This window comes from Phocoena sinus, chromosome 14, assembly GCF_008692025.1.
Source record: "Phocoena sinus isolate mPhoSin1 chromosome 14, mPhoSin1.pri, whole genome shotgun sequence".
Lineage (NCBI taxonomy): Eukaryota > Metazoa > Chordata > Mammalia > Artiodactyla > Phocoenidae > Phocoena > Phocoena sinus.
This window is the reverse complement of record NC_045776.1, coordinates 64,612,102-64,625,489: the sequence shown is the minus strand read 5'-3', so window position 1 is coordinate 64,625,489 and position 13,388 is coordinate 64,612,102. Positions and strand designations below refer to the sequence as shown.

Here is a 13,388-nt window from a genome sequence, read left to right as displayed (position 1 = left end):
TCATCAGAGTGGGTACAGGTAGGGAGCATCCCTTCCCCCGTGGACAGAGGCTTGCGGGTGGAGAAGCTTCCCCGGGGGAGAGGGCGGGACACATAGCACAGGTTGGGGCACCAATGGCAGGTGCATCCCGGGGCTGTGGTCAGACCACATTCTCCAGCCGGGAGAACGTGTGCGGAGAGGGTGTGCAGGGAGGCCCACCTGGTGGGGCTGTTGCTGAAGGCAGTGGGGAGTCACTTGCACGTTACTAAGTGGTCGTCTTAATACTGAGAAACAAAAGCAGGGAAAAAGGCCACCAGTCCTGCCAGGTGATCCTATTTGTCTGTGTTTAGAGTAAGTCTTACGTGCACATCTTTTTAAAAAATAAATTTGTTTATTTATTTTGGCTGCGTTGGGTCTTCGTTGTTGCGCGGGCTCGCTCTAGTTGCGGCGAGCAGGGGCTACTCTTCGTTGCAGTGCGCGGGCTTCTCATTGCGGTGGCTTCTCTTGTTGCGGAGCACGGGCTCTAGGCACGTGGGCTTCAGTAGTTGTGGCACGTGGGTTCAGTAGTTGTGGCTTGCGGACTCTAGAGCACAGGCTCAGCAGTTGTGGCACACGGGCTTAGTTGCTCTGCGACATGTGGGATCTTCCCGGACTAGAGCTCGAACCTGGGTCCCCTGCACTGGCAGGCGGATTCTTAAACCACTGCGCCACCAGGGAAGCCCGACATGCACATTTTTAAAAAAATGTACAACCAAGTCACAGAAGTGTTTGAAGTGTCCGTTTCCTGTCTTGCTTCCTCCGCACAAAGGAGCCACCACCACAAGGATCTTTATGCCGACACACGTGGCATCTTTCTAAATCACTCAGACGGTGTTGTGCTGTGCATACCATTCCACATGTGGCTTTTTACCCCTTAATGTTATATTGTGGCAGTTGTCCCACTTTGGCCCAAACAGCTCTGCCTTGTTCATTTTTAAGCTGCATGGTTTTCCATCCAGTGCACGTTTCAGAACTTCTTACCATCCTCTGACTAAGAGTTCCCGGATGGAGGGAGATAAGCTGAGATTTGCGGTTTGGGAGGCTCAGGCCGGTGGCCCATCAGAGTCCTGGAGATCCTTTATTTGGTTCCCTCACCACGATGAGCCCAGGCCTGGCAGGGGGAAGCCAGAGCCACCAGGAGTGGTGGCGGGGGGGACTGGGATCCCCAACACCAGAGCCTCCCCTGAGCTTACTTCATCTCCCCAGGTTCTCTTTGCTGTAGGATTTGGGAGCTAAGAGGGTTTTGTTTCTCTGAACCAGGAAGCCGTAGACTTTGAGCACAAATTATGTGCATTCGCAGTAGAGAAGGATTCTCAGGCTCTGATCTAAAAGAGGAGGAGCCGGGGGCTTCCCTGGTGGCCCAGTGGTTGAGAGTCCGCCTGCCGATGCAGGGGACACGGGTTCGTGCCTTGGTCCGGGAAGATCCCACATGCCGCGGAGTGGCTGGGCCCGTGAGCCATGGCCGCTAAGCCTGCGCGTCCGGAGCCTGTGCTCTGCAACAGGAGAGGCCACAACAGTGAGAGGCCCGCGTACCGCAAAAAAAAAATAAAATAAATAAAAGAGGAGGAGCTGGGAAGGTCAGGGGCTTTCTCCTGACCTCACGTGGACCGGCAGACCAGGATGGGTTCTGCCCCAGGGAACCTGTGACAATGTCCAGGGAGATTTTTGCTTGTCACAGCCACACGTGAGGGGGCGCCACTGCCATCGAATGGGCAGAGGCCAGGGATGGTGCCAGCATCCTCTAGTGCCCGGACAGCCCCCACCAAAACCAGCCCTGCAAGTCACCAGGGCCCGGGTAGAGAAACCTGCCCCAGACCTGTAGCGTGGAGCCCCTCTCTGCAACGTGCAAACAGCATAGGCTTGTGGGGCGCCGTTAGGGGCCTGCTCCCGGCACAGTGCTCGTACGAGTGCCGCCGCGCGGCCCAAGCCATGGTGAGAGGCAGCCCCAGGTCACACCCAGCGCGTCTGCGGCTCTCACAGCAGAGATGCCGGGGCTGCTCTGACTCCATCCTTCGTCCAATGCAGGACTTGCTGAAACACACCCCCTCTGGCCACCCCGACCACCTGCTTCTGCAAGACGCCCTCCGCATCTCGCAGAACTTCCTGTCCAGCATTAACGAGGAGATCACGCCCCGCCGGCAGTCCATGACCGTGAAGAAGGGAGAGGTGAGCATGGCAGCCGAGCAGAGGTGGGCGTGGGGCCCGCTGTATCCGCGCAGCTCAGCCCAACACAGAAACGCCTGGACTTGGGGGCCCTTGACCCTGGCAGGGTGAACCCAGGCCGTTGTGCAGGGCATCGGGGTGTGGTTTCAGGGGTGCGGGCCTCACTTCGGGGGGTATGTCCCGGGCACCGCACACCCTGCCGGATCAGGGTCCCCAGCTAAGGAGAGCGGTGAGAAGGAGGATGGCATTTGTGTGCCTGGGGACCACTCGGTTCCTCTTGAGTGTTCTTTCATTAACATACAGTTAACAGTGGGTTTAAGGACTTCAAAGCGGATGAAGGGGAGGGGCGTGTGGTTTGTGTTTGCGGCCAGAGAAGGCTGGAGAACGAACGTGGTTGACTTCTTCGGCCAGGAGGCCTCTCCTTCCCCTCCTCCCTCCGTCTCTGACAGCCCCTCCCAGTCTCCATCTCTCTGCACATCGTAGATGACAGGGTGTGGAACAGAGGGGCTCAGACGCCACCCCTGCCACCTCCGCTCCTAACCGGGAGGGGCCCAGGCCAGTGCCAGGCAGCTTGCAGCGAGATGGCAGAGGTGTGCCAGTCAGGGGCGGTGTCTAGTGTGAGCATCTTTCGTTGGAAGCGGCACCGCGGCGCGGGGCAGCGGGGCAGACCCGCGGCCTCTGGGGTCTCGTGCAGGGACAGGAGCCGTATGGCCCAGCAACACGTGGGCTGGCAGCAAACCTTACTGTAGCTGCCGCTCGGAGCCACTCCTCTTCCCGTTAGTGTGCCAGGTGCTCGGCGGCGCCGAGGCTGACCCTCCAGGACTCAGGGCTGGCGGGCAGGCTGCTCTCAGCCCTGTGCTTCCACACCTGTGTGGGAAGTGGTACCTGAGCGCTCGGCCTCCCTTGTCTGCAGTTCACACGGTCTCACCAGACTCGGGATTTGCTTCCGCCAAGACTCCTGTCCCTATCGGGTTCGTGCTGCTTGGTCTCCCCTCCTGGGACACCATGCTCTCTCGCAGGCAGTTCCTCTATAAGAGCACCGCCCTCCTGGGAAGCAGCTGTGCGAGTCCTTCTGTGGGTGCTGAACCTGCGCCTGTGTCTCCCGCTGCACTTAGGTTCCCCGGGGAGAAGTGCCTCCTTGCTCTTCGGATCATTGGAAGCAGCTGCCTTCAGGAATTGAGGAAAATCAGATGTCGCCTGGCAGTTGTCAGCCAGGCCCTTGAGCCCGCATCTGTGGACCCATGGTCGGGGTCCCGGGGCGCCTGAGTGGGAAGTGTGTAGGGGCCGGTGCTTCATGGGGGCAGGGCTTCTACCTGCGCCCACCCCATCCCCACCAGCATCTGGTCCTGTTGACCTGTGGTGTCTGCTCCTTGAGGGGAATTGCTTGGGTGCCTCAGCCACGAATGGGGGAGAAAGGCCGGTGACCCTGAAAGGTTGGGAGTCTGAGTCGCACGTGCCTTCATTCAGGGTTCTCCGTTAGGAGCACAGTAAGGGAGATAGATGGCGGCTAGACCAGGATTCAGGCAGATCCACACCCACACCACTGCCTGGGGCGTTCTCGAGAGCTGGCGGCTGGGGTCCACAGATAGAGACAGAATGAGGCCTGACCCCTGGGCCAGGGTCCAGGCTCCGTTCGTGGATTTGCCAGTATCGTGGTTGGGGGCCCTGCTTTCCTGGAGCTGGGAGACCCTTCCTGCCCATCTGCGCATTTTCTGTTTGAGCCACTGCAGGACCCCAGGGTGGGCTGGGGTTCAGAAGTGAGGCCTGGGGCCTCCTTGGGAGGGAGGACATCTGCCACGATGGGGAAGCTCGTGGTGAGAAAATCCTACTGCGCTCAGAGGACAGCCACACCGTCCGCTCCCCGCACTGTGCACCTCGTGTGGCCCTCGGAGACGGGGTGCAGCACAGAGCAAGGCTCAGGCCAGGACGTCATGGGGTGGGGGGCTTCTCCTGGAAAGATGAGGATTTGCACAGGCAGGGGTGCATGGGGAGTCCACCCATCAGAGCCCCCCAGGGCTGCCGTCTGAGCCCGTGTCTACTACCACGGATAGGTGGATGTACGGGGCTGCCACAAGTACCAGGGTGATGCTGGTGGCCTCTGGAGGATGAAGTTGGTGGCTGGGGTGGGACTTTGGATGAACCTGTGAGCGGCAGGACCCGGCGGGGAGGAGGGGAAGGGCCTGCAGGGGGCTCCATCAGGGCTGGGACCCTGGACGATTCTGACCTGCTGACAGAGGGGACGAATCCACCTCTGAGCTGGACGTCGGGGGCCCTCTGCTGGCAGTGGCGAGAAGCTCAGCTCCTTTGTGTGGAGAAAGGACTGCAGTTCCCCCCCCCCCACCCCGCCTCACAGAAGGTCCCTTGGTCCTGCCTCCTGGGCTGGAAGACCATCTACGTGTCCCTGCCGAGGGGGCATTCCTCGAGGACCTCAGTGTCCCAGGACCTGCCCCCCGGCACAGACCCCGCAGTCAGGCTGCCCAGGTCTCCAGTGCTGCATGGCCGTGTCCCCAGGTGCACATGCTTCTGTGCTTCCCATGGGTGCGGACGTGGGGCTTGCCTATGCCCACAGCAGGCGGGGGAGGGCAGTGACGATGGGTCACGGCCTGGGCACCTGGGCAGCCCTCCTGCCCTCCCACTTATGACCTGGTTGGCACTGGCAGCTCCCATGTAAATCATCCAGTCTCCGTGCCAGGGCCTGGCCCGCTGCTGTGAGCCGAGCTGCGCATGGCGGTGATGTGGGAGTGTTGGGGGGCCTGGCCCAGGCTGCATTTGCTTCTCGGGGGCTCCTGCTGAGAGTGTGGGGGGGAGTTCAGGGAGGCACAGTTTCCCTGAGAAGAACCTCAGGCGGCAGGTGGCAGTGGAGCCAGGTGCCCAGACCTGCTGCGGGGGCGGGGGGGGGGGTGTTGGGGGGGCTGTTGGGCGGGGTGACAGGGGTAGGCAGACGCTGTGGGTCTTTGCCCCCTGTGGTGTGTGTGCCTGACCCTCCGGACCCTTCCCAGGCCATCACAGAGAGGGGTGGGAAGTTGCCCTTTCTGGGGGGCCTTCTCTGAGGCCAGGCGGGCAGGGTCCCCATTGAGCACCTGGTCTCTTTCCTCCTGAGCACAGACCCCCAAGTGTCCCCGCTCGCTCCCTGTGCTGCCTGGGGTGGATGGTGGAGCTCCCTGAGGCTCACGCTTCTCATCTTCGAAGTGGGTACGAGGACTCACCCACAGCAGGAGGGTCACATCCAATGACAGGCCACGTGCTGGCACAGCATATCCGGGGCGTGCGTGGGGCAGCCTCTCATCCTGTCTCCGTGTCCTCGGCACAGCACAGCGCCAGCCCGGATGAGGTGGCAGGCACTGTTTGTCCACTGAATTACCGACTTGCCTCCATGTGCCCTGGAAACTTGTGAGCCATGGGACCATCCCTTGTCTTTCAGATGAAGCCCCCAGGGGCAGAGAGGCACAGGGCTTGCTGGGGACTGGTGCCTCTAGTCTCCCTGCTCCTTCGAGGATGCCTCAGGGTCAGGGGTGGGCATCAGAGGTGTAAAACCCCTATGTGGGCCCCAGCCATCAGTGGGCACTGACCTCAGAAGGACTAGAATGTGGGGTCCCAGCCGGGGGACCCCTGCCCAGCCTCCTGATGCCCTCAGATCCAGGCCCAGCCCTTAGCGTGACTGCCCCCTCTCGGAGTTCTCCCGGCCCGTCTCCTCCCCCCTTACCAGGCAGTCCCCTCTAGGCCGAGCCCCAAGCTCTTGTTACCTGAGCCTTGACGGTCCCCGTACGAGAACGTCCCCTCTTCACGTGGCCGGCCTCTTGCCTGGGTCTCCAGGCCTGTCCTGGGGATGTGTGGGCCTCCCTGCTCAGAGGGGCTCTCCCGTCGCCTTGGCTGCAACGTCTCCTCCGGCCTCCAGACCAGTGGCTGTGACTCTGTCTGGGGCTTGGGAACTTCGATGAACAAAGAGCAAGGCGTTTGGCGTGTGTGCTTGCGGGCGGATGAGGTGGAAGGAGCGCTGGGAAGTGGGTGTGAGGGTTGGAGGTCGGGGGCGTGGAGCCCAGGCCGCCCCCGCCCTGACCAGCCCCCCACCCCCTGCAGCACCGGCAGCTGCTGAAGGACAGCTTCATGGTGGAGCTGGTGGAGGGGGCCCGCAAGCTGCGGCACGTCTTCCTCTTCACTGACCTACTCCTGTGCACCAAGCTCAAGAAGCAGAGCGGAGGGTGAGTGGCGGTGCGGCCCCGGCCGAGAGGGGCGGCCCCGGGGTATGGGGTGGTTTCTGCAGGAGGGGAGTCCCCGGGGTATGGGGTGGTTTCTGCAGGAGGAGACCTGGTGTTCTTTCCAGTGAGCCTCGAGAGGTCGTAACCTGTTGCCAGGCTGCTCTCGTTAAGCTACATTCTGTTTCCAACTGGACGTGATGCCAGGCTCAAGGTCAAAGTTCATCATTAGGAATCTGGAGACATTCAGGGTCTGGGGGGGGTGACCAGGCTGTTGACTGTGACTTCAGGTGCAGTTGAGGGGCTGTCATGTCGTGACCCAGACAGGTCAGGGGGCTGCAGGGTCTGGTGCACGTGGGGGATGGACACTGGCTGCCCCTCCTCTGTCCTTGGAGGGCATCACTAGGTGATCCCTACATTTTGTCTTCCCGAGATCATGGTGGCTTCTAAGTGATTCTCAGCATTGGCCTGCAGACCCCACCCAAACCCCCAGGGATCAGACCACACAGGTTGCAGCAGTGGGGGGCCGAGGGGTGGGAGGCAGTGGCTGGAATGGAGGAAAGAAGGTCACGTTGGGAAGAACCAGAACTGGGCTCTTCACCCCATTCTGCCATCGCCACGCTGAGTGGATTTAATCAGAAGAGAGCCTTGGTTTCCCCATCTGTCGAGGGAGGGATTACACCAGGTAGATTTGCAGCCCCTCAAACTCTGCAGCTCTGGACGTGTGTGCAGTCCTCTCCTGACTGTCATTGGCGGCCTAGGTGGTCTCCCGCGTCAGGGAGCCTATGAGCCACCACCGTCAGCACAGAGAAGGGCGGATGAGGGCTTGTCAGACCCGTGGGGCCTGGGTCACACGTGCACGATGACCCTCCCCAGGGGTCACCGAGGCTGGGTCGCCAGTGTCTGCCTGTGGCCTTATCCCAGCCTCTCTCAGGGACCATGAGCAGAGTTTGAAGGTCAGGTAAACTTCGTGGCCATGAGCTTAGGGTTCTCCAGAGTCGAAAGCAGTGACTTAAGCAAAGGAAGGTGGTCAGCCTGTTAACCTGCCCCTCCCCCCACCCAGCAAAACCCAGCAATACGACTGCAAATGGTACATCCCGCTCACGGATCTCAGCTTCCAGACAGTAGACGACTCGGAGGCCACACCCAACATCCCCCTGGTGCTGGATGAGGAGCTGGATGCCATGAAGATCAAGATCTCCCAGATCAAGAGTGACATCCAGAGAGAGAAGGTGGGGCTGGGGGGTGGTGCCAGGCTGGGCTCTGCAGCTCGAGTGGGCAGCATCCCCTCACGCTGGCAGGCGGGCGAGTTCTGCAGGGCATCTGATCCCACTTCTGGTCTCTGGGACCTGCTGGGACCCCTGTGAGCCCTTGCAGTGCCAGGCCTCCCGTCAGGCATGGAGCCATCCAGGATGGGGTAGGGGGCGGTGCCCCTCTGTCCCTCTTATAACTGCCCTGATCCGGAGCGAATCCCAGGCTGGGGGGAAACACGGCCCCTCCACGGGGTCTGGACTGCACCCAGCAGGCCCCTGGTTGTTTCTGGAGAGGAACAGTGTTCTGGAGGAACAGTGAGGATGAACCCCTCGCCTGTAGGGTCAGCCCAGGCCAGAGCTGGTGCCTCACAGTGGCCAAAGACAAGGTGGGTCCCCAGAAGGCTGATGTCCAGGGACACCCTGCTGAGGTGGGTGCAGCAGGACAGGGGTCCTTCTCAGCCCTCACCCTACCCAACCTTCTGTACTGCAAACCCCGCAGGATGGGGAAAGCACAGGAGCCCCAGGACCAGCATGAACTCTGGGTTGTTTATTCGTCCCGACGGACCCGTGGCCCCCATGGCAGAGTGTCCCGAGGCAGAGGGGAGCCAGGGCTGCATCCGCGGGGCTGTCAAGCTCTCTGCCACCACTCACCCATCCGAGCCATACCCTCTGCCTAGTGGCAGGTAGCACAGCCTCCCCCGGGGACAGAGGGCTTCAGGAGGGAGGAACATGACACGCGGCAGGGAGAGTTTTCCTAGCCAGGTCCTGGGGGTGCATGTCACCCTCCATCAGGACCCTCGCAGTCACTCCCGGGGGACCTGATGCTGAAATGTGGCAGATCCGGGAGCAGGGAGGGGCCTTTGGGGTCACGACAGGCCCCTTCACATTGTCTAAGTTTGGAGCAAGTGAAAAAAGGGAGGTTTGTGAGAGGAAGAACTTAATCCCTTAAGAAGGATGGGCTGAGCACGTCCGTCAGTCTATACCGGTCCTGGACGCTGTGGCCAAGACCCTGTCCATGCTGGGCCACCAGACGGTCTCCCATCCTCCACGGACCGAGCATCAGGGGTGGTGGGGCAGGCAGAGTGGGAGCGGGCTGCGCTGGGCCAGGGCTGGAAACGTGACCGTGCCCTCTGCCCACAGAGAGCGAACAAGGGCAGCAAGGCCATCGAGAGGCTGCGGAAGAAGCTCTCGGAGCAGGAGTCGCTCCTCTTGCTCATGTCCCCCAGCATGGCCTTCCGCGTGCACAGCCGCAACGGCAAGGTGAGCGCCCAGCGCGGCACACAGGCCGCTCTCTGGGGCTTTGGGCCGGAGCCCCCGTGGCTGGGAGGTGGTGGGGTCTCCAGGGCGTCTCAATAGGGCAGGGGGCTTGCAGGGCTGTGCAGACCCAGCCCTCGGTGCAGAAATGCTGTCCGGGACCTCTTGGGCCAGAGAGACAGCTCTCCTGAGTGGCTCTGCTGCCTCTGTAGCCGGGGCCTTTCCCTCCACGGGCATCATGCACTTGTCAGGGGGCAGCCGGTGGGCTTTGCGGGAGTCTTGCCTCTGCGTCGTGGGCCCAGCTTGTGGGCATCAGCCCTCCCCTCTGCAGGTCCCACCTGGTGACCCCGGTGGCCCTACACTCTGATCCGTCACGCCCTGACCCAGGCGCAGCAGGAGGGGCGGAGGGTACAGGGAGGGACGCGCAGTGCTGTGAGCACAGCCGCCCCAGCTCCGCCGGCCTGCAGCGCGGAGACGCTCGTGCCTCCTGTGGGCGTGCTGCAGGCTCCACGCGGTGACCAGGACGGAGCCCTGGATCCACTGGGTGCCCGCTCAGCTGGGGTGGAAATAACGGGTGTGCTCTCCCCCACCCCCAGAGTTACACGTTCCTGATCTCATCCGACTATGAGCGGGCCGAGTGGAGGGAGAACATCCGGGAGCAGCAGAAGAAATGTGAGTGGGCTGCGCGCCCAGGCTGTGGGCTCGGGAGCGTCAGGGCTGGATGGTCGCCTCCCATGGTCTCAAACCTTGTTTTCCCCAAGGGACGGTGGAACTCTTACCCAAGTGAAGTGTGCCGTGGAGCCCTAATACGGGAGATAATGGGGGAGGGGCTGCCTGCCCTCTGTGCCCCCCCGCCTGCCCTCTGACCTCCTCCATGAACCCCCTTCCCCTCCTCTGGCCTTCTCTGAATTCCCTGCCTGCCCCCGGGGGCCCGCCTGCACCCCTGCTGCCTTTCCGAGGCTGCCACGCACGTGGCCCACCCGCCTTGCCTCCCCCCAGGCCTGCCACACAACCCAGCAGGTGCGGATGCCACACGGCCCTCGACTGGGCCCACCTGGGCAGCCACGCTGTGCTGGCCCTGCCCCCCTGTGCTTGACCGCTGTCAGGACAGGGCGCCCACTCCCCTCTGGGTGGCCCCTTCTCTGGGCGCTTCCCTCCGTTAGCGGTTCTTTCCTTCTGCTCAGCTCAGAGCTGCCCCGTCCTGCCTGGCAGCCTTCAGGGTGGCACGGCAGACCCTGCCCCAGGTCCTGGGGCTGCAGCTGCCTGGTTCCCTCCTCTGCCCCCAGCCATACGGTTTGGGATTCCCGAGCCATCCTTGCTAAAAGGTTTCTGCGTGTGCCCTGTGTGCCCCCCAAGGTAGGTTGGGGGCTCCACCCACCTCTGCCCTGTCCTGAGCGCCTGTCCCCCCAGGGTTGTCATTCGTGCCTGTGCTGAGACCCCAGTGCCACTGTCTCCGGGGACAGGCGGACACTCCTGGTGACTCTGACGGCCAGTGCCTGGGCCGCTGCCAGAGTTCCTGTCCCAGGTGTCCTGTTGTAACCAGGGGGCCAAACCATTTACAGCATGTGTTGTCTGCTCAGAAATAATCCCCTTTCCCCACCTGGTGGAGAGAAGGGGGAGCAGGGGACAGAGCCCCACAGGAAGGTGCCCCAGACCACCCCCTCGCAACCGGTTGCCTTGAGGCCGTGCCTGCCGTGGGTGGCCCTGTGTTTGTGAGCGTTGCGCAAAGATTCCTGCAGCCCTCTGAGCCCAGCCCGGGCCCCCCGGGGCCATGCCTCACCTGCCCCTTACCGGCTTCTCCGGGGGAGCAGGTGGCCCCTGCGGTCCTCCTAACCAGGGTGTGCTGAGGACCCAATGGGGGTACGTCTGAGAACACCCATGGGGGTCCTGGCGAGTCCGAGAGCTGGGCAGACTCACCAGTTGGTGCGCCTGTGCCCCCATCTCAGGTTTCAAGAGTTTCTCCCTCACGTCCGTGGAGCTGCAGATGCTGACCAACTCGTGCGTCAAACTTCAGACCGTCCACAGCATCCCACTGACCATCAACAAAGAAGGTGGGCTGTGCCCCCCAGGCCGCCATCCCTTTCTGCTGTTAGTGCCATCCTGGGACCAGAGACGTCCATTTCAAGGCTGGGTGTGCTGCTGAGGGCCTGTCGGCCTCTCCGGGATGTGGACGGGACGGGTTAGGGGTGGTCGCTCCCAGGCGGCGGCGGCGGCCACCGGGTGGTTGAGAAGACCGATGACTTGGCCCCAAGTCCCAAGCCGCTCCTCAGACCCTCTGTGCTCTGGGCCCCGCTCCCCATCCCCCCGCCCGCCCCCACCTGTGGTGGTGCTGCATCTTGCGTTCACTGTTACACACACTCGTGCACATGCAGCCACACACAGGGGTATGCTTTGCACACTCAGGCACACACACCCCATCCACGTGGCATGCTCCCCGACCCTCTCCTGTCCCGAGAACCTGTCACGTCTCTTCTCGGTCCCTGGTTTGCCCATGTTGTGAACCCAACTAGATCCTAAGGTCCCCGAGACAGAGGCCACGATGGGTGTGTTTCTGCTTCTGACATTGCCTTGTCCCCTGCTAAGCAAGTGACAGTCACGTGGGGCCCCCACGAGGGTCACCTTGAAGCAGAACCTGTCACCTGCCTGCTTCTCCCAGGAGGACGGACGCTCACCTCTCTGGTCTCTCGCACAGATGATGAATCTCCCGGGCTCTACGGGTTCCTGAATGTCATCGTGCACTCCGCCACTGGCTTTAAGCAGAGTTCTAGTAAGCGGCTGGGTTGGGGAGGAAGGCGGCCGGACACTGAGCCGAAGGGTGCGGGGACCAGAGAAGCAGCTGACCGCCGGGAGGTGCGGTGCTGGCTGACGCCCACTGGGTGTGGAGTTGCTTTCCCTGGGGTGGACCCTGCTGTTGCCAGCGCCTGGCTCAGACCCTGCGAGCTGGGGAGCTGCTCCCTGCAGGCGAGTCATGCAATTGCTATAGACCAAAAAACGCTGCCTAGGTTGCCAAGGAAGCCAGGAGGCTGTGGGCCGGCACCCTGACCCTGGTCAGCAGAGGAGATTCTGCCGCTCTGATGAGCCAGAGGGATACCCTTTTAATACTTCCCGCTGGGGGCACCTCTCCCAGCCACTTGAGCTGTCAGAGTGGTGAGGGCTGGTCGCATTTCAGCCCAGGTACAGCAGACGCTCACCTGTCAGCAGGGCACCACGTTCTCAGGGTCCCTCGGAGGAGGACCCAGGGCAGGCACCGTTCTGCTGACCTTCCCACTGTTGCTACAAAACCAAACAAATTCCTGACGAGCCACAGGATAGAAGATATTTACAAACTGTGTATATATGATCGGGGCCTTGTATCCAGAACATATAGAGAACTCTTATAACGCAATGCTCGAGACAACCCAGTTTTTAAAAATTGAGCAAGAGATTCAGATAGACATAAACAAATTTACAGATTTGTGGTTGAATGGGAGAAATGGGCATAAGAGGTCTTTTAGGGGTGATGGAAATGTGCTATAATTGGATAGTGGTAGTGATTACACCCCTCTGTAAACTTACCAAAAGCATTGAATCGGTCACTTAAAGTGGGTAAACTTTAAGGTATACAATTCATACCTCAGTAAAGAGATTTTTTAATAAAAAAGAATGGAACACAATATCTGTTGAATAAATTGTCTCACTAACTAGAGGTGAATAAGTCTGAATACAAACGCTTTTTCATTTTACCCTGTACTAACTTTATTAGTACACTGATGGACGCCGCGCCCCTGCACCCACTTTTCTCCCAGCACCGAGCTGCTGTCAGTGAGCAGGGGAGCGAATGTTCTGAGAGGTGCCGGTTCTCTGCGCACTGTTGTGAGGTGCTGCTAACCTTGCCGGCCACTGGTTTGGTGTCTTGTTTTGAAAAGAAAACCAAGGACTTCCCTGGCAGTCCAGTGGGTGAGAGTCCGCACTTCCACTGCGGGGGCACAGGTTCGATCCCTGGTCGGGGAACTAAGATCCCACATGCTGTGCGGTGTGGCCAAAAACAACAAGGCAGAGATAAAACCAAGACTGTGTTTTATGATTTAGAAAATAGCACCTGCTTTTATAAAAAACATTGGTAATAAGGGAAAGCATGGTCATCCTCTCTGTGTCGCTCTCCTGCAGGTCTGTACTGCACCCTGGAGGTGGATTCCTTTGGCTACTTTGTAAATAAAGCCAAGACACGTGTCTACAGGGACACGGCTGAGCCCAACTGGAATGAGGTGAGGCCCGACTTCTGGGTGATCGGGAGGAACGTCTTCCAGGAAAAGAGTGTGACCCCAAGGGCTTCCCCGCAGGCAACGGTGCCAGCATTCCCGGAATCTCCTGGAGGACCGGGCATGCCAAGAGATAGAGATTTTATCTCCATGTTCCTGAGAATTCTCCACTCCCATCCCCCCAGTTACAAAGAAACTTTTTTTGCTGACAAAGCATCTGGAAAAAGAACTTAGAAGGGCTTCTTGTTACTAAGGCCTTTGTTAATTGT

The 13,388-nt window shown here is 60.7% G+C and overlaps 1 protein-coding gene across 4 annotated transcripts in view; it reads left to right on the top strand.

Moving 5' to 3' along the window:
- BCR (BCR activator of RhoGEF and GTPase) overlaps window positions 1-13,388 on the top strand; it is a 100,663-nt gene that overhangs the window by 67,277 nt on the left and 19,998 nt on the right. For 2 of the 4 annotated variants that reach the window (XM_032602394.1, XM_032602392.1), the window contains exons 8-15: window positions 2,044-2,184; window positions 6,259-6,380; window positions 7,438-7,606; window positions 8,768-8,887; window positions 9,478-9,553; window positions 10,828-10,932; window positions 11,538-11,648; window positions 13,028-13,125. In XM_032602394.1, the coding sequence (XP_032458285.1) occupies window positions 2,044-2,184; window positions 6,259-6,380; window positions 7,438-7,606; window positions 8,768-8,887; window positions 9,478-9,553; window positions 10,828-10,932; window positions 11,538-11,648; window positions 13,028-13,125 (942 nt within the window). The remainder of the gene's footprint in view (window positions 1-2,043; window positions 2,185-6,258; window positions 6,381-7,437; window positions 7,607-8,767; window positions 8,888-9,477; window positions 9,554-10,827; window positions 10,933-11,537; window positions 11,649-13,027; window positions 13,126-13,388) is intronic. The other 2 variants (XM_032602395.1, XM_032602393.1) reach the window with 1 other exon arrangement.